This window comes from Microtus oregoni, unplaced genomic scaffold (assembly GCF_018167655.1).
Source record: "Microtus oregoni isolate MIOR12 unplaced genomic scaffold, Mior012 000015F_ref0000493, whole genome shotgun sequence".
Classification (NCBI taxonomy): Eukaryota; Metazoa; Chordata; class Mammalia; order Rodentia; family Cricetidae; genus Microtus; species Microtus oregoni.
The window spans coordinates 535,267-555,986 of NW_024543074.1; the positions used below are offsets into that span (position 1 = coordinate 535,267).

Genomic DNA, 20,720 nt, shown 5'->3' on the forward strand with positions numbered 1-20,720 from the left:
ACAGCAGGTACCCAGGGCAGGAAACCGAGCAGGACCCACAGGTAATGACAGCCCCGTGCATCAGCCCCCCAACCCCTTCCCCATTCTCCCCATGTACCAATGTATTCCTCTCCCTCTTCTTCCAAACCAGCAAGTGTGGAGGCAAGACACATCAAAGCGGAGATGGGAAGTGAAAGAGCGCTCGTTCTGGACAGATTAGCAAGCAATGTGGCAAAACGGAAAAGCTCAATGCCTCAGAAATTCATTGGTAAGGATGCACGGGCCCTTTCTTGCTGCCGCTGGCAGATAACCTGACTGAGATAACGTGGGGATGTTTTTACCGCACTTGCCTCTCCTAGTGCTGTCTGTTAAAAACGGGTTTCCATTGTGTTCTTATTCGCTGTGGTCGGTTCGTTTTGATGGCTCTAGGATATAGAATTAAAAATATTATCTGAGGATTCTTAGCTACAAAGCAGGGGAACATTTGGTATTGTTTCTTAAATGGAGTTAGTGTTAAAGATGCTGTTCCTTCCTCTTCCCTCTGAATGACATCTGTTGCATAGATTTATGCAACTTGCACCAGTAAAATGTTCAAGATAGCATCTTGGTAAAATTTTGTAATGATATGTTACAAGTTGGTTCTGTTAGCATGCTTTAACTTTTTTTTTAATGTTCTAAAATGTTCTAAAACTTATCGCCATATTTTCTTGAATTTGATTGAGAGCTCGCTTTAACAGAAAGTGGTTGGAGAAAAACGTGGACTTAAATAACTCAATTTGACTTGATCGCTTGTCTCACCGAAGTTAGTTTTTATGTCGTTGGTTTTCACATTGTCAGAAGCCACTGCAGACCGAGATGACTAACAGACAGTTATGTCCACTTAAGTGTTGGGGACTTGCAAGTGGTGGAGCTATTTCATGATTGCCCAGATGTTTGCACACTCGTGACCACAGTATTAAAATAGATCTGGAGTTGCAAGCAGCTTAGGTGAATGTGTCAGTTTTATTATTAAGTTGGATGCTGGCGGTGTTGAGCAAAAATAGTTATCACGTGAATAAAACTCTTCCTCGGCACTAATAACATTTGTCAATATCTCTTTGTAAAACTGCTTGCTGCTTCTGAAGTCTGACTTTTGTCTTCTTGTATTTATTCTTCTTAGTAGCTTTTATACATCCCAAGTGCATGTCTGCTTTTAACTCTGAGATTATTCCAGTATAAGTAGCACTTTATAAGTACACATTCAGTTGAATTCTATGTTGAAAGAATCCATAGATTTTGAAATTACTGAAGTTGGTATTTCTGCTTATCTACTTTGCTGTTACTAGTTGGATATCTTTTGCATGCTTTTAGTTACTTCAAGAATAAATTGTAGCACGTGTCTTTAATTGCAGCACTCACAAGACAGAGACGGGTAGATCTCTGTGAGTTTGAGACCACTCTGGTCCACATAGTGAGTTCCAGGCTAGCTGGGGCCATAGAGAGAGACTCTGTCTCCAAAAGAAAAGCATGTGGTCATCAATGAATAAAATGTAATCCAAGGGTATGCTGGGTTATTCCTACATCCCTAGCACTTGAAAGGTAAAGGCCAGAGGATCAGGGGTTTAAGGCTATAAACACCACATAGTAAGTTTGGGGCCAGCCCGGGCTATATGAGAGACCCTATCTTAAAAAAAGAAAGGAAGGAAGGAAGGAAGGAAGGAAGAAAGAAAGAAAGAAAGAAGAATCTGTCTGTCAGTGAACCCATCCCTAAATCATGTCAGACTGAAGTTGGTGTGTTTCAGTTTAAGGAGTTTCCCTTCTCTACTCGTTTTACCTCCCCTTGAGGAGACACATCAAGGGGGCATGTGGAGACTTCCACAGACAGTCTATGCCCAGCGGATCAGTCAGGATGCCAAGGCATTACCTGTGTACCTTTGGACCTTGCTTGTGCGAGTGGACACTGATGAACTCAGAAGAAAGCCGGGGTTATCCGGCTCTACAAGGGAATCTTAGCTGGAGGACTGTTTAGACTCTAGAAATGGCCAAAGCTGATGTGGGAGGAGCATGGGATGAGACGGGCAAGGAAGTCCAAGTAATGAGTCTCAGTTTCAGCCCAGAGAACTAAAATCTGAGAGAGAGTACCTCGTCCTCACAGTTGGCTGAGCCAATGGCTGAGGCCAAGCCCTACTTACTGTGGTAGGTTTTTGTTTGTCTATTTTCATGTTCCCTATGTCCAGATCCTCTTGGCTCTGCTGTTGCCATCCAGTGGTTTCTGACGATAGGATTTCAGACTCTGCAGACAATGTCGTATTTGTGTACATACCTGGTTACTGTCCTGTGGGCTCTCTCTTATCCCCACCCTCACCTCTGCCAGCTACCCCTCCCCCTTCCACAGACCTCTTTCCTGTATCCACGAGTTTGGTTTCCTTTAGTGTCCCATAGAGGTCATCTGGGGCTGTCTGTGTGTCCAGTGGGCTCACCGGGGTTTATCAGCTGGGCAGAGCTGCTCTTGAAAAAGCAGCTTCAGAGCCCAGAATAACTGAGGGCTTCCCTCCCTGCCCCCCCCCGTCCACCCTCACCCCCCCCCCCCCGCCTTTTTCAGTATATGGTGGTATAGCACAATGAAGAGACACTTACCTGTGTTTCGCAGCCACTTAGGAAAATCCCAGAATGCTTTCTGGACCTCTGTTTACTCATCTGTGAATGAGAAAACGAACCAGATGATGGAATGACCAGAGGCCCCTCCCATCCACGGGAGATGAACTAGAAATGTCAGGCAGAACCAGTCTGTCTTCAAGACAGCCTGATCATGTAATGCTGGCAGCCTCTTCTCCAGGCTCTGAAGATAGAGTACTTGTGCCATACACCAGTGTCGAGTTTTGAGGTGGTGTTTGTTTGGAGGATGGTGCCTAGGGACCTCATTGATTCGGGGTAAATGCAACATTCCCAGTCCTTAAAGGTTTGTGATGGTTGATGGTTAGGTTTTTTGTTTTTTTGTTTTTTTTTTTTTTTTTTTGAGGAAAAAACATTACTACAGCTCAGACTCTAAATAATCACATCGCCTCACATGCATATATTCACTTGGGACAAGCTTCTGGTCATTCATCACACAAATAGTAACCTGGGGGTGGCATGGGGTGGGTATCACGTGTGTCTGTAACCTTAGCACTTAGGAGGTGTAGGGAAAAGGATTTAGAGGTCAAGACCATCCTTTCAATGCCAAGGACGCCTGCATGAGATCTGCCTCGGAAAGAAAAGAAACAATGCTTCTCGGTCCTTTGGCTAAGAGCAAGTGCAGCGTCTGCTCTTATCAATTTAATATCTGATATGTCCTCTATCCAAGGACAATTTATTAAATGGATTTTTGGAGCTGGGACTTGGGATGGAAGCTTACTCCGCCCACTCCATAAACTGACCTTGTATTGCAGTACCTCCAGGATCAGTGCAGGGAAGAAATAAAGAGAGTTTTCTTGTCAGACACATGGTACTCGTTGACTCCTATCCTAAGCCTATGCTCATGAGATGTTTTTTTAGGACCCTCCAGAGTCAGACAGAGCTCTGTGAGTTCCAGATCAAAGAGTTCTGGGTCAGGAAGAGCTAGATAGTGGGACCCTGTCTCACAGGGGAGGAGGGGCTGCTCAAACATGAGGACCCTTTCTGCAGTCACCTCCCCCGACAGAAGCCACATAAAAGCTTTTGTAATGCCATCAGGAGACAGGCAGGTCTAGTCAGCCGGCTTCTCTGACCAAACTGGAAGCTCAGGTTCAGTGCGAGACTGGCTCAAAAAATAAGAGGGGAAATGATCAAGAAAGACAGTCAAGGTGGACCTCTGGCCTCCACTTGTACATAGGTGGACACACACATGCACGCATGCGCACACGCACACCAGGGTGTTCACGAACACACTAAAAAAAGAAAAAGAAAAAAACATTTAAAGGGGAAACTCCTTGGATCGTTTAGCTAAATCAACTGTTGTGCTAGAAAACGGTGGAATCACGGGAGGGAAAACAGGACATCCCCTGTGGCAGGCATCATATGGAATGCAGCGTCAGGAGCCCAGGCTACTGTCCCCTCCCTCCCTCTCTTCTCTCTCCCCCCTTTTCTCTCCAAGGCACCATTTTCTAAAAAGCTCCTGCCGCCAGGGAAATGGCACCGAGTGGGCTGTGACGAATGAGTCACCCCCTTTAATCCTTGCTGAGAGTGAGCACACCACTCACACACCAGCCCTTGCTGCCCTGGCCTCTTGAACCATGAGGGCAAAGGTCAAACCGAGCCCTCAGGTTAGCTGACCCTTTTTCTCGCAGGGGCAGTGTGTCTCATCCACATCAAGACTATTTCTTTCCAAATGACAAGGCTAACTTGCCTCTAGCGTCCTAACCTGAATCCCACCCTGTTATGTGTGATGTTTGCCCATGCTTTGGGTCAGGCTAGCCTCGAATAGTTGGCCTGGAGTAAAGGGTGGATTTCTCTCCCACAAGGAGGAAAGACATCACTTGCTTCTGACTTTTCCTTTTTCCTGGTTTTCATTTTTTTCCCCTTTGGGAGCAGGACTCACCACATCTTTTGAAAAAAAAAAAAATGACGTGTTACATTACTAACGAAAGTTCCCGTGCTGAAAAGATCATTAAAAAAAAAAAAAGATTTTTGTCACTGGTGGTAAACATGTAAGTGAGGTTTTGACACTTCTGCAGGCACCATCAGCTTTCTCTGTGAAGAGCTGGGATGAAAAACTCACCTACTTTGGGTAGCGGAGGAGCAGGAAGCAGTTTAACCTCTGTTAAAGGGTAGCAAGCCTCCTTCCCCCCCCCCACCCCCGCCATGTCCCCGGTTCTGTATGCATTATGGTGTCTACACATTTAAAGGATGTTGGGAACCTCCAGAGAAGCCCTTTGACTCAGGAAGGAGTCAAAGCCGTGGGGAGACACAGCTAGACAGAGCAGGGCCAGACCCAGCTCTGCGTGGTGCTGCAGTCTGGAGTGGCCCTCCTTCCCCAGGAAGTCACTAGAGCAGCTCATGGCACCTGTGCTGAAGGAGGTTTGGGTAGTCAGAGGTTTGGTCCCTGAAAGCTAGTGGCAGGGAAACCCTGCAGGCTGTTGTTCTGTGTCCAGAGTATGTCCCCTTGAAAAAAGAGCTGTCATGGCCTGTGGTTCCTTGTGGACAGATGACATCAAGCAGCATGTCTTATGTGAAGCACACATATGACATCACACTCTGACGTCACAGACGACAGAGACCCCTGCCTCTGCAGCTCGGCCCCCTGCCTGTCCCACCCCGAGTGTTTGCTCTCTCCCCATTCTGGCTGCTACCTGACTCCTGGCTCCCAGAGTGAATGTTAGTAAAATTCCAGTTTCTCTTAGGTTAAGATTAGCATCCCCACAAACGCGGGGCACCCCACTTTCCTTGCTTGTCTCCCTGCCCTCCCTCCCTTCCTTCTTTCCTTCCTTCCTTCTTTTTTCCTTCCTTCCATGCCTGCAGGAAAGTGAGTGAAATACTTATGAAATATAACAGGAGGAGGCAACAGGAGACAGACTAAAGTGACCTGAGAAACCTCAAGACTCAAATAAAATTGTGAGTTTCCACTACCCAGACACTGACTGTAATGTTGTGTTTGCAGTGTTTTTCTGGAATTCAAATCCTGTTTGCCTTCCTCGTTAGATGATAAAATCCCTTTAAGTTGCTCCTCAGTAGAGTGAAATCTAAGACTTGCCTCTCCTACTCCAGCAATGCAGCCCACCCAGCCTCCATGAGCTGTGCCTTCTCCACGCTTCTCTGGATGCTTTCCCACTCCTGTGCAGCGCTTTCCACGTTCTGGGTCTGGATGTCCTCCCTCCTCCCGCATCCCTGTCACTGGTCCTCCTTGTGCCTATTCCTGCTCTGCACAGTGCTGTCGCTGCCTCCACCACCACCTCTGACTCCCAGGACACCCAGAAGGATAGATTTGTGTGTGCCCATGCTATGTAGCACATCTTTGTAGCGTCTCACAGTTTCCTCACCCCGCTCTCTTTTCTACAAAATACTTGGTTCCTCCATGAAGCCAGTGTGGAGGATGCTGCCTCGTAATCAAGGAATATCAATGCTGCATCTCGTCTGTGGGACTGCAGTGATGTCTGTGTGTCTCAGAGCATAAATAGCAATCACAGGAGTGCTTGTGTGTGCCAGGCGCTCTGTGAAGCACCGTGCAGACATCCCAACTCTGCATCATCAATGCTTCTCAATGTGTGTGCTTATGATTGGGAGGGGAAAAAAAGAACAAAATGCCACAGTTGTTGCCACTAAATGTCCTCTGCCATGCTGTGGGAACTTTCCTAGCTGAGTATCTGAAGCCACTGCCTATGGAGGGCTGAGCCATCATGGGCAGGAAAGCCTTTAGCGTGTGATTCTTAGATTGTGCCCTGGTGAATAGAGATTCACTGTGGACAACCTTGGAAAAGTGAAGCCTCTTGTCTGGGCTCTCAGTTCCTCGTCTGTCAGAGATGACAGTCCACCTTAAGAGCTTTTAACCTTGCGGGACTGATGAAGTGGGATAATGAGCTAAGTCTCTAGCACGACACCCAGTACTGTAGGACCACAATAAATGTATTTATCCTTAGTATCTTATCTGTAAGGTGCTGTGTGGACCGGAAGAGAAGGGATTTGACGGTGGATCTTGTCCCTAGACCCTGAGGACAGAGCTCTAAGTTTACGTGCCCACTTTGTGATTCTAGGCTTCCAAGTTGACAGTCAAAACTAACAACCATGTCCCTCCCACCATGGCATCCATGCCGGTGGGCAGCTGTCCGTTTGAGAATTACCAAAATACAGGTTGAACACCTTTAAGAAGGTTCGTAAGGGAGGGGTGGCCCAACCTGGCAGGCTCGGCTTCTGCATTTAAGACACATTGTTGCCATTTGTGTTTTCATCAGAAGAAAACCTCTGTGTCCTCCTGAATCTGTTAAACATGAATCACCGAGAGGCGTGGTTCGAGGTGACTAGATCCGGACTCGAGGCTCTGAGCAGCCTTGGAAGCAGTTATGCGCTTGTGGTTTGACTAACCTTTTTTATGAGTGTGTTACTCAAGAAACGTGAGCTATTGGCTTTTCGATTACCGTAGCCTACCTCTTCTGAGTTTCGTACACATTGAGTCATCGGTCCGCAGGCAGGTGACAGATTGTCATCTGCAGTGATCAGGTTACGGTAACTGGGAGATGAGGGGATCTGATCAGGGCGAGCCCTGTGCGCGTGAAGATCTGAGTCGCTCGCTCGCCTCTCCACCTTGAACAACGGCCTGCGCTAACCACACAGCTCACCTCTTTCCACCCCCACCCAGGGGCTTGTCTCCCCCTCCTGCTTTGCCTCTTTCCACTCAGCTGTTTGCTGAAAGGTGCTGTGGGTTGTGTGGATTGTGAGTTCACCAGCTTGGGGAAGGAAAGCACAAAGCACACCCCTGGGAGAAAGGATGGAACAAAAGGGGGTGTGTCTACCCAGCCCTGGAATCCTTCCCAGAGCCTCTCTTGGACGTCTCCTGGTATTTAGGAAGTTTGACAGGGCTAGCCACAACGAGAAACCGTCGATGACCTTGAAAAGACTAAGGAACCAGATTTCATCGTCCCCGCGTCATTTCCAGGGGAATGAGTGTGTATGAACTCAGCTTTGCCTGTTCTTCACGTAACTGCTGCAGCCAAGGGAGCTGGGAGTAAAATCGCCACCGTCTGGCAAACACATCCATTTCTGTCGTTTCCTAGTGAGCTGCCAAGTTAGGGCATTTTTCTTTTCTTTGTTTTCTTTTTTCTCTCAGACATTAGCTTAGAAAGTACCATGTCTGTAAGGTGGTGGGGATGCATGTGTGCAAAGGCATCTGCTGGACCGGATCTCCTGGCTGGCCTTCCCGCCTCCAGCCTTGTTCTGGCATGTCTCACCCGTTACTGTTACATGCACCACAGCCCCCTTTCCACAAAGGCATTTGGCATTTGCTGTGTGGTTGGTTATTTAGACTATTCAGTCTATCATTTGGCCCTACTGTGTGTTTTCAAGGGCTCTCTGATTCGTTATGATACTCGGATTGGACCTGGGGCCTCATGCATGATAGACAAGCCCTCTACCATTGAACATATCCCCAGACCTGTTTTGACTTTTGGAGATAAAGATTCACAAAGTTACTTGGGCTGACCTTGAATTCCCTCTGTAGCCAGATCTTTCTTTCCCACAATATGGGACAGCACACAGGACATTCATAGACTTTGATCCCCATGAAAAGAATACTAGGTCCAGTAAGATGGCTCAGTGGACGAGGGTACTTTGGTGTCAAGTTTGGCAACCAGAGTCCTAAACCGAGGTCCCATGTGGTAGAATGAGAGAAGAGATACCCACAAGTTGTCCTTTGACCTCAACAAGCATGCCGTGGCACCAATATGTACCCCCTTATATACAAAACAAATAAAGTTAGGAAGGAAAGAAGGAAGGAAGGAAGGAGGGAAGGAGGGAGGAAGGAAGAAGGAAGGAAGGAAGGAAGGAAGGAAGATCATGCTGGCATGTGCCAGGTGTTATGTAGGTACCTGGCACTGTCCTTACACTGACCCTGTGAGGGGTTACTGGGTTCATTTCACTCAAGGTCATGCAACCAGTAGCCGCTGGAACCAGACTTAAACCGGTCCAAACTAGCCCAGGTAACTACAGCACATCTCTATCACCGAAGCTACCCCAGTGTAGGGACGGACGTTGTAGTGTGAGACCACTGAAGTCTGAGCAACCCCTTTATACAGCTCTCTCTTCCTGTTCCTGTCCTTTCAGCCTTCATCTTCTCTTCTCCCTCAGACAGAACAATCCAGATCCTGCCAGTTCATCAAGACCCTCCTCAAGAGTTAGATTTCTCCAGGACTGGAGAGGTGGCCTAGTGGTTAAGAGAATACTGGTTGTCCTTCCAGAGGACCTGGGTTCAGTTCCCAGCACCCACATGGCAGCTCACAACTATTTTTAATTCCAGTTCTAGGGGACCTACTACCCATGGCAAAATACCAACGTGCATATAGTAAAAATAAATAAATTTTTAAAAAAGAGTTAGATTGTTTTCCAAGAATTTGTTTCCTCTCCAGAGTCCTTCCAAAAGTTTTGCGTTCCCTTAATGTTGAAATATACAGTTGATACCAAACGGCCTCACTTTGCCTGTATGAGATCTTATAACACACCCCTTTTTGATTTTTTTCCATCATGACTTCAGTTTCCCCTTCTTGCTCTCCTCCCAGTCCGTCCCTTACCCCAACCCCTATTTATTCCTCCTCCATTTCTCTTCAGAAAAGGGCAGGCCTCCCATGATGTCATCCAGCCGTGGCATATCAAGGTGCAGTGAGACTCGGGCACCTCCTCTCCTCCTAAGACGACATGAGACAGCATGGTAGAAAGGGTCCCGAAAGCAGGCAATGGTGCCCCCCCCTCTCTCTCTCTCTCTCACACACACACACACACACACACACACACACACACAAAACCCAAAACAGAATATGAGGTCCTCGCCTGGTTCAAACCTCAAATGGGACGCTTAGAATACAATCACATGCTCCATAGGTGGGCCTATGTGACATAGGTGGGCAGCCCTTCTGTGACATTCATACCATAGTTTAGCTCCAGTTTTAGGCCTAAGCATCTTGTTTCTGCCCTGCTAGAGTGGAGACCACTCAAGGATAGACACTGAGTCCCCATCCCTGTTTTCTCACTGTGCCATTTTCTTTCTTTCTTTTCTGAACCCTTTTCTGTGAGGCAGTGACAAGTTTGGAACCCTGGCGAGGCTAGGGAATGTTACAAAAGAGAAGGACCCAGCACTTCAAACCCCTCCAGGATCCAAAGTCAGCACAGCTACTTAGAAACCACATTGGCATTATCCCATCTCCCATACTGTAGCATTGGAACCTGTCCTGGAACTAGCTCTCTAGGCCAGACTGACCTCGAACTCACAGAGATCCACCTGCCTCTGCCTCCCGAGTGCTGGGATTAAAGGTGTGCACTACCAGCTAAACTTCCTTCTCTTTCCTAAGGCGAAACACTTAGTGTGTTGCTGGCGACTAACTCTATTTTCAGAGTTTCTCAGGGGTTTGGCATGGGAAATGGAGAGGGTGATCACAAGGAAATCTCTTCAGTTAAGTGTGCAGCAGGTCCTAAGGATCCAGATGCATCTAGACTACGTCTGTCATCTGTCTATCAAAGATTGTGACAGGCGTGGTGACCTAACCCTCATCTCAGCACTTAGGAGACTGAGGTGGGAAGATAATTAGCTAAAGGGCAAACTGGGCGACACAGAGACCCTGCCTTAAAAAAATGACAAAACAAGCCTCTAAGCCCGGCGGTGGTGGCACACACCTTTAATCCCAGCACTCGGGAGGCAGGGGCAGGTGGATCTCTGTGAATTCAAGGCCAGCCAGGACAACACAGAGAAACTCTGCCTCGAAAAAACCAAAAAAAAAAAAAAAGAAAAAAGGGGGAAAGAAGAAGAAGAAGAAGAAGAAGAAGAAGAAAAAGAAAGAAAGTAACGGTAGACATTGTTTATAAAAAGTCTCATAGGGCTGGATGTGACTCATTGGTAGAGTATGCGCCCTGAATGTACAAAGCCCAAGCCATATTCTCAGCATTTGTTTTTTTTTTTTTTTTTTTTTGGTTTTTCGAGACAGGGTTTCTCTTGGAGCCTGTCCTGGAACTAGCTCTTGTAGACCAGGCTGGCCTCGAACTCTCAGAGATCCGCCTGCCTCTGCCTCCCCAGTGCTGGGATTAAAGGCATGCGCCACCACCGCCCGGCTCTATTCTCAGCATTTGTGAAGTGACGGCTAGAGGATCAAAGGTTCAAGGTTATCCTCAGCTGTATATTGAGTTCAAGGCTAGCCTTGGGTACATAAAACCCTGTCTTTTTTTTTTAAAAAAAAAAAAGGAAATAAAATAAGTTAGGAGAGAGGCAAGCTGAAAGCCGCCAGCTGCAAGCCACTGCAGCCGTCGCTGAGACCCCTGCTCTTCGCTGTACCTAATATTTAACAGTACAGGCCGAGTAACAGTTTGGAAGGTGGCAGCACTCTGGAAGCGCACACCGTAAAAGTGCGGAGGCCCGGGGCCTGCTCAGGGGTAGCCCACCCACCCTAGCCCACCCACCCTCTCTGCCCCTTTCTTTCATCCACTGGCTTAATTTTGACAGCTCAAACATGTGACTGGTGGATAGCACCCCCTAAGACTATCTCCCTGTGGAATGGAGCCCCCCCCCCCCCAGCGCCTCCGTGGCTGGCTGCCAGTGAGCTGCAGCCACAGCCTACCCTTTCTCTCTTGTGGAGGACCCAGCTCTCTGCTTCCTGCTCTTTCTGCGGTAACCTCTCCCCTCCCTTGTTCCAGGGGAGAAGCGGCACTGCTTTGACGTCAACTACAACCCCAGCTACGCCTATGAGAAGGAGACTGAGATTATGCAGACGCGAATGATGGACCAAGCCATCAACAGTGCAATCAGCTACCTTGGGGCTGAAGCCCTGCGCCCCTTAGTCCAGACGCCGCCTGCTCCCACCTCTGAGATGGTCCCAGTTATCAGCAGCATGTACCCTTTAGCTCTCACCCGGGCTGAAATGCCCAATGGGGCCCCCCAGGAGCTGGAAAAGAAAAGGATGCTCCTACCAGAGAAAAACTTGCCTTCTGAACGAGGTCTGTCCCCCAACAATAGTGCCCACGACTCTACAGACACTGACAGCAACCACGAGGATCGCCAGAATCATGGCTACCAGCAAAGCCACATGGTCCTTCCCCAGGCCCGCAACGGGATGCCACTTCTGAAGGAGGTCCCTCGCTCCTTTGAACTCCTGAAGCCCCCTCCCATCTGCCTGAGAGACTCCATCAAAGTGATCAGCAAAGGAGGGGAGGTGATGGATGTGTTCCGGTGTGACCACTGCCATGTCCTCTTCCTAGATTACGTAATGTTCACCATCCACATGGGCTGTCATGGCTTCCGTGACCCTTTCGAGTGTAACATGTGTGGCTACCGAAGCCACGATCGCTACGAATTCTCCTCTCACATTGCCAGAGGAGAACACAGAGCCATGTTGAAGTGAGCATCAGTCTCCGAGCTCACAATCTAAGGCCCAACATTGTTGTTGTTGTTGTTTTTAAACTAATGATAGCCTTACCCAGGAAGCTGAACTCAAACCCACAGTCCTGCCCAGTTATGTTAGCATTGAGTCATAGTCACACGAACAATCAGGGAAACACTGTCTTTGTCCAGAAACAGTTTGCAGAGCCATCACGTTACTCTGTGAAACCTTCCTTTCCCATCAGTTGAATTTGATAGGATGTAAAAGCCAAAGAAGTATCTGGTTCATTATCTTTTGTAGCCATAGACAGCCATCCGCTGGAGCTCCTTGCCAATTGGAACAATCTTCAGTGGGCTGCAGGAGACATTCGCTGGAATATAGCAGCCATATGCGGAAAAGCCTTTTGATCCCATGCCCAGATCCACACAGTGGAAGAGCTGACCAGCTGCCCTTGCCCTTGGGCACTAGCACAAGGCAGAAGGGTTAGGACCTAACCTCCCCTCCCTCCTGAGTCTAACGGTAAGATAGGACCGCCATAGAGTAAGGACTTGCTGCCAGGAATGGAAGAACCTACCCTCGGAGCTTTGATTGGCTTCCTGTCACACAAACAAACAAAACAGAAGCCATCTGAGGACCCTTCTGCTTCACCTGCCAGCTCTCTGGAAGAAAATTTTACCCAGAAGAACCAACCAACGCTTTTAAATACTGAGTATCACGGACACCCAGGGATTTGCCACTGAGGGACAGTGGTATTTGTTTTTGTTTTTTATTTGCTTTTGATTGAGATTGGCCTAGCAGGCTGGAGACATAGCTCAGTGGTACAGTGTTTGCCAAGTTCAACCCCCAGCACCAGGGGACAAAGAGGAAAGAAAGAAAACGGGGGGGGGGGGGGAGGTTGGCAGAGCAGAGTGTGTAAGGGCACGTGGGTTGTCACTGTCGTAGAGTACTGGGTGCAAACCCAAAGAACACCTGAAAGTGATTTTGCACACGCACATACACAGGGGACCCGGAACGTGCCCTTTGCCTGCCCCACAGGAGTGACAGCAGGAACACCGATGTTCTGATCAGGATGCTGCGCGGTCGCGTTAGACATGGGTGGCTTTTATTTCACTTTTAAATCTCGTTGCCTAGATGGGGCCTCGAGCTCACCACTAGCTGAGGGTAGCCAGGACTCTGATCCTCCTGCCTCAGCCTACTGAGTGCTGGGGTGAGAGATGATCGCCATCAGGGTGTTTGCTGCCACATTCCCCTGAGAGTCTCGGAAGTCTGTCTCGTTCCGTAGATGGACTCTGTCACTACACACACAGGCATCGAGACATCAAGGAAACCCGGAACAGAGGTCACAATGCGTGTGTGCCGAGCTCCTATCTGCTATTAATGAGTGTGTGCCTTTGTACAAATCATTTAACTCTAAAAGCTAAGCTTCCTCAACCATAAAACAAGAGTTAGATTTAGGCCTTCTTGATTGTCCCACCCGGCTTCGATACACGATTATTCCGTAACCACGGGTTATTTTTAAACCTCCCGATGTGTGGGCACTAGGCAGAAGGGTCCACACATGAAAATGTGTTTCATATCTCTTTGGTGTGAAAATATAAGTGTGTTAAGTTTTTCCTTCAGCCACTGAGTCATGGCCGTGAGGAGACCCTGAGGAGGAACAATCAGAACAGGAAGGTGATCTGGTCTTGCCAAAGTGTGCACACAAACTGGCGTCCGCAGCTGCTTGCCGGGGCCCTTTTCCTCCTTTCCTTTTTAAGAACTGGTCTTCGGGAAAATAAGTTCTGCTTACGGGGACAGTTCCACGGAGCCTGTTTACAAATGAAGAGCGAGCTTTATGAACATTTCTGCCAGAGCCAAGAATCCCGAGTTCCTGGTAGATTAGCATTTTCCTTCTAAAGAGCTTATGGATTCGGCTCTCGCTCAACTCCTTTATGCAATGCCAGCAATTAAAGCGTTCCACCTCAGACACACAAATGGCTTAGCCTGCTTTGTAGCACGGTGTCTGTCTCAGGGAACAGGGGTGGGGGGGGCATGAAATACCATGGCAACAGTTCCGTGTTGCCTGAGGCTTCAGTTAAAGGGCTGGGTGTCTTCAGCACACCGCTGTATCTTAGCAGAGTTGGATCTGAGCTGTGCCATGCTGTTTGTGCCCATTGTGAAAGAGGACCTGCCTAGTCTACGCTTGAGATGGTTCACAGCCTGTTGACTTTGAGGGAGGAGGCCGATGGGAGGGAGGCAGGGAGGGAGTTGGAAAGCGGGGACTTAGAAGGAAAAGATGCAGAGATGGGCATTTCCACCAGAGTGCTGTTGAAGTCTGCTGTAGACACACACACACACACACACGCACGCACGCACGCACACACACACACACACACACACACGTATGCATTTTGTCATCTCAAGATGGTGAACTACCACTCTACCAGCCCAGAAGCCTCCACAGTTCAGGACAGACTTGCTGGATGGCTTCCATCTCCTGAGGCCACCTTCACAGAGCCTTGACCTTCACAAAACCGTTCTGAGCCTGAGCAGGAGCCCTCAACTCCTGCTGGTTTGAAGAGTGCAGCAGTTGAGCCTGGTGGGGTGCCGTGGTTAGTGGGTGGTTAGCACCGCCGGTGCATGTGTTCCTTGTGCTACCTAAGGGCCCCCCTTGATAGAGGTGGGGCTGAAGTGAGAAGGGGTAGGGATTTGCATCCTCCATGGGTCTGTGAAGTCCTGGGGTAGCTTCAGCTTTCTCACACAGTCCCCCCCCCCCCATCATGAGCTCTGTGGGTCTTTCCTTCCTTTCCCACCAGCCCTCTTAGACGCAGGCTCCAACCACACGCCCAAGGGGGCTGCAAACTGGGGACCAACCAAACCCACAAGAAGTTCCATTGCAGCCAAAGTGACAGAGTTGGGGTGAGGGTGGGGAGAAGGGTAGAGCTCGCTCTCCAAATGCTCTCGCCATGTTGAAGTGCTGCCCAGAACTCAGCAGAGGTATCCTCCCATCACCCCTCGGCATTACCACCAGAAGAGGGAAAACGCCACCGACCTTCATATGGTTTACATCACTCCCCCCAGAGAAACAGTTCGCCCCGGGCACTGACAAGCCAGCTAGCCTTGTCTCTCCTGCTCATTCTCAGCCCTTCCTGACTTTGCTTCTGTACTCATCCATGACAAAATCCCTCCCCCTTTATGGACTAGCCACTTTGGTTGGCCCATCCATATTCACAGCACCCTCCCCTCCCTCCAAGAAAATGGCCCCAGGTGTCTTTTGCAAAGGGATATTTTAAAACACAAAATCTTACTTAATTGAAATATTATGTAACTAACAAATGTCACATCGGCATAGAAGTTTTCCAAGGAGATGTGTATCACTATTCTCCTCGGCTTCTTTGTCCCCCTTACTAAATAAAAGTGAAGACTTAGTAAGGGGACAAACCTTACTGCCAGGCTAGGGTGTAGCTCAGTGCAAGAATACTTCTTGCCTAGTGCTAGCATGCGAGCCCTGGTTTCTAAGCCCAGCTGGAAGAGAAAGAGATCGACAGAGAGACAGAGAGACAGACAGACAGATGGAAAATTATACTTTTGAAACATACCCCAGGGCAGGCAGGAAGACCACAGGGATAAAGGTGGTCCATGATCCTCACTGTAAAGTTCCCTCCACTGAAAATCATGCTGTCCTCTAGTGAGGCCTGGGAAACTGAGACAATTCAGACTTGTAAAAAAAAATGCTTGGACATCTTTGAGGTTTGAGCATGCAGGAGCCTTGAATTAAGACTTCTGCACTCAGAAAGGAAAAAGAGTGGAGAGAGGTTTTATTTTTTCTGTTGTTTTTTGTTTTTGTTTTTTCTTTGGCCTAAAAATCATCACCTCAGCAGAAAATGAACCGTATGTACTGTCATGTTTTAAAGGGTAAAGATGCTATTTTATACAGAAGGCTGTCCAGGAAACCTCAACAGTGTTCTGGGCAAAAAGATGGGGAAATCTACATTCTTCATATGAAACCTCAGGCTGAACCCTGGCTACTCTAGGACTTGTTTTCTAAGAAGGACCAGTCATGGGAATAATAAGTGTGTGCCGAGATGGGCCCACTGGTTCTAAAGACAGTGGACTTGGAAGGGCCTGGAAGACGGGTGTGGACTTTGACCTAGGGTGAGCTTAAGACCGCATCTGTCTTACCCAAGCTGTAACCTCCATCACCCACCAAGCCATCGATAAGCTCAACAGGTCTTTGCCCTTTGAAGAAGCTGGAAGTGTTGTTCCCTCTAAACATTCCAACTGTGGACTGTCTTATCCACGGATACCATATGACCTGTTACCTGAAATTGGAACGTTAATGTTTTGATTAAATATGTAAAGTCATAATGATGTCTACCTTCCAAGGTGTAGTGAGGTTTGCTGTAGTCTTGCCTAGAGAGGAAAGCTGCTTTGGGGGAGGGGTGTTAAGCTGTCCAGTGAGAAATTTTCTGCTAAATCCTGTGTCTGGTAAGAAGGGCATGAACGGATAGGCCAAGATCATTGCGCGGGCCAGTGCCGCTGCAGAGGGAGGCCACTAAGGTCTAAGAGTTTCTTTGTCATTATGCTGCATAAGGTTAGAGAATGTGCTGGCCCCTGGGAGCACAAAGAACACTCCATGGTCTTTCACCAGGACAGTTTTGTTCCCTCTCTGTCTGTAAGATCACAGCCCTCGGAGTCTTAGAATTTCCCATGCAGTTCTTACCCTCCGTTACTCCAGTGAGCGCATTCCTGGGAGCCCAGAGAGGAGCCAAACTGGACTCCCCAACTGGTTTCTTTGCCTCCCCCAAAAGGCACACGCATGCTAACATGGTAGGGAAACGGAGCAGCCTTTTAAAATGATTGATGTGGCTGCCTGTGACTCATCGGTGAGGACTTTTCCAAGTCAGCAGGCCAGGCTCTTCCTGGTGGCCCTGCCTCTGTGGATTCACGGAAACCAAATTACTGTGGGTTGCAAAGAATTAGCAGGTCATTTTAAAAGCAGACATGCCTTCACCCAGACTGTGGTTTCGTGTGCTCGGGTTCTCAGTCTGTGAGCACCGGGGATGATCATTTTGGCTACTGGAAAAAACCATAGCTTATTTTTAATTTCTGGTTGTCAAAGCCACCACACGTGTGGTCTGTGGATGACCCTTGTCTGCAGAGTGAGGAAGGAGGAACAAAAGGTGCTTTGGGGCTCAGGGAACCCTCAGCCAGAAGTTACCACAAGGCCTGTGCTATGGGCCGTGCCCCCTTGCCTGTGTTTCTCAGAAACATCCCCTGCCAGTGGCGTCTCATTTCCCTCCTCTGGAGTTTCACCTGAATCCCACCATTGGGAATATTCATTGTACAGTAACTCGGCACTCTATAAACTCTGTCCAAAGTTCATTTTGAGTGAACCGCGCTAACCTCGCCAGAACGTAAGGAATGCCTCTCCTGTATGAAACAGCTTGCTGATACTGTCAAGTTTTCTATATTGTGTTTGATTTTTACCCTGATAAATAAATAAATAAAATCCTGGTGTGTTTAAAGTAAGTGCCGTAGTGATTCTTATCACTTGTCAAGGCTGCCGTCAGAAAACGGAGGGATTTCATTCTGTCTCGGGGAATATTTCCATAACTTTGTCTCGGCTTTTTCTTAAAGCCAAAGTATCAAAATCTGTGGAAATAAGTCAGGCGGTGATAGCGCACGCCTTTAATCCAAGCACTGGGAGGCAGAGGCAGATGGATCTCTGTGAATTCGAGGCCAGCCTGGTCTACAGAGCGAGTTCCAGGACAGGCACCAAAGCTACAGAGAAACCCTGTCCCGTCTCGAAAAACCAAACCAAAATAATAATAATCATCGTCATCATCTGTGGAATTGCCACAGGAGTCAGGTACATTCTCTCCCCGTCACACTGCTGAGCCTACCTATGGCGCCCTGCTGGTCCCTGAGGCCACAGCAGAGTTCTGAGTGCACACATCCTATCCCTGGGGATTCCAGCAGACAGGAATCTGGACACAGCAGGATCCTAACTCTCAGAAGAGCCTCCTTCCTCCACATCACTTGATCATGCTATCCTCCCCTCCGCAGCGGGTCTGGAGAGATAGGCGGGTAAGTAAGCCTTGGCTTTGTCCAATTGTGGGTCTCTGAAACAGTAAGGAATTCGGCAAAGTTACACACAGCCTGTAGATACTTGGGGACTCAAGCCTAAGGTGAAGCAGGGCATGGGGGACTCCTAAAAGAGCGACATGTCCTTGCCTTCCTTGCCTGGCATTGCCCTCCAGACAGCTGGAGGAGTCTGAGGAGTCTGGCTTCTGTCACCCTCAAGTAAACTCACTCCAAGCCATGTCGAACCTGGACCCATGGATCACTCACGGACAGGGACAACCATGAATGCAGCCCAGCACACAAATCATGAACTTCAACAGTGAGATTTTGTTTAATTCGCTGTGCAGTTCTCGGCTGTGAATCATGTCATAATGTCAAAAGGCTGGACCACACATGTCTCCCTTGCCTGTCTTGATGAGGCTTCTGTAGTTTGGATCTAACAAGCTCAGTCCTTGTGCAGGTTGGTGGCCGGGTACCCCACCCCCAGCAACTCAATTGCCCTCCCTTTTGCTCTGAGGACTTGGCAGGCCAGTCTGCCCTTGTATTTTAGCATAAATCACTCAAAAGCAGCCTTCCCTCAGTTAACCATTAGGCATGTATGTGGCCTTCCCCAAACCCACTCCCTCTCAAGTAAGAGTTGGGGGGAAAAGGGGAGACAGGAAGGCCTTGAACCCTTTGCAAGGAGGTGGGTGGGGAGCATTTCCCTCCAGCCTCAGGACACTTTACATTCCTAGCTCCAGTGATCAGCGTTGCTTAAGAGGAGTGGTGGCCCTGCCAGAGAGGCCACCTCACACCTGCAGCCTCCCCACACCCCAGCACTCCACACCCAGGCCACCTGCAAGGCTGGAAGACCCAAACCTCCACCTGCAGGCAACTGCCACCTGAGGGTAGCAAGGCAAAGGACCAAGTTCCCTTCCCTCTGAATCCATCCTTAAGATCCTGGGGCAATAGACACCAGAGTTCCAGACTATCAGGAATGGCCTGAGGGAGATAGTGAAGTGGGATGTCCTACCCAGACCATAAATTCTGCCCCTGGAGCATTCCCAGGCAGACGGTTGTTTGCATAAAAGCCAAAAGCCACTGCACCTGGGCTGGGGAGGCCCTCTAGGGAGGTAGTCCTTGGCTTGGGGGAAAGGAGGAAGGAAGGTGTCATGGAAAGTCCCTGAAGGACACGGGTGTTGAGTTTGCTGCGGTTTTGTTTTTAACTCTGTCTTGACCTGTGAAGTGTGCAGCTGCCTCCTTGTCCCCCAAATAACAGAGCCCCCCCCCACATATATAGTAAGTACATACACAAGGAAAAAGATCAGCAGTGGAAAGAATGGAGGTTAAGGAGTGATGTAACCCGCTGCCCCCACCACCCCCTACCCAGGAGTGAGGGGGAGCAGGAAGCCCCAGAATTTTTCCCCCCATCAACTCCCCCTCCCCTCTGCCCCCTGGCCCAGAAGAGCAGCCTAGTCAAATAAGCCACAGCCCAGGCGGAGGCTGGTGGATGGGAACCTGGGAACCAGGGGGGAAGGTACTACCTCCCCCACCCCAAGTTGGTCCCACCACCAACTCAAGTCCCCTCCCACCCCCACTGGAATTACACTCTCAGCCTTTCTGGCGGAGTTCCTGTGTGTGTTGGGGGAAAAGCTGAGCAAAACTCAGGACAACTTGGTGCTTGTACTCATCATGGTCTGGTCTCCGTCTCAGCCTTGCGACTGTCTGGGTGATCTCCAGCGAGTCCTTTCTGGATCTTAGTTTTCCCTGGAGTCTGAGCTCAACTTCAACCCCTTTGCCTAGTAGACGCCAGGCCTGTCCTTTAACAGTAGCAAACCCAGGGCTGGGGAATCCCATTCCCTTCCCTCCTCTTCACCTTACGACTCCTAGGGGGGCGGAGGAAGGTGCAGGAGGTTAAGGGGTGTAGCCTGGGATTCTCCCAAAATGTCTGGGCCAAAGAAGTAAGGGACAGAGAGGTACCAGGCTCCTGCCTCTTCCCCTGTAGAACCGTGCAAACTCTGGATGTGGGTGCTAGAGTGCTCTAAACCCCTTCTCAGGGTGGTCACAGATTCCCGAAGAGACAACGCGGTAACACGGGAAGGAGAAGGGGGGGGGGGGGGAGGCGCGAGGTGGAAGCCCAGGGGGTGAGGGAAGGGCCAGCTACATTTCTGAGAAACAGCCCGGCGTCCCAGCAGCCAGCAGCTTAACCCCGGGCCTGCGGCTTCACAGCTCTCCCCTCCTGCCGCCCACGCCGCCCGGCGCCTCTTGGGGGTCTTGCAGCCCCGAAGGGGCGGCGGTCGCTGCGGACACGCAACAGATCTAAGGACAGTGGAGTGGAGCCTAAGGGCGGAGGAGAGCGCAGGAAGGCGTGGGTTGCGTGACACCCCAGGGGTCCCAAGCGCCAGACCCCGCCCGCCAGCAGGTACCGCCCTTGCCGCCCCCACCCAGGTCTTCCACTCCCAACCCCAGCGGAACGGGATCCAGAAGTGAAACCACCGGGGTCACAGCCCAGCGCCGCTAGTGCGCCGCGCCCCGCCCTTCCGGGCACTGCGGAAAGGTAGGAGCACCTCGCGCCCCCGAGCGCAGCTAGGAAACGGGGGAGGGGCAGGGGAAGTGCGCGAGTCAATCGGGGAGCCTCGGAGGCGCCGCCCACAGTTTCCAGAATGGCCACTGGGTGGCACTGCAGTAGCGCCGCTG

The 20,720-nt window shown here is 49.6% G+C and overlaps 1 protein-coding gene and 1 non-coding gene across 2 annotated transcripts; both read left to right on the forward strand.

The window, feature by feature from the left end:
* The first annotated feature begins 31 nt into the window (after nucleotides 1–31).
* On the forward strand, nucleotides 32–12,130 carry LOC121456478 (zinc finger protein Aiolos). The gene is made up of 3 exons (XM_041664653.1): nucleotides 32–41; nucleotides 131–247; nucleotides 11,296–12,130. Exons 2-3 carry the CDS (start codon nucleotides 163–165, stop codon nucleotides 11,997–11,999), a joined length of 789 nt encoding a protein of 262 aa, XP_041520587.1. The 5' UTR covers nucleotides 32–41; nucleotides 131–162; the 3' UTR covers nucleotides 12,000–12,130.
* On the forward strand, nucleotides 3,221–3,411 carry LOC121457227. Its single transcript, XR_005975719.1, has one exon. It is a non-coding gene; the product is annotated as a U2 spliceosomal RNA (small nuclear RNA).
* Nucleotides 12,131–20,720: the final 8,590 nt, after the last annotated feature.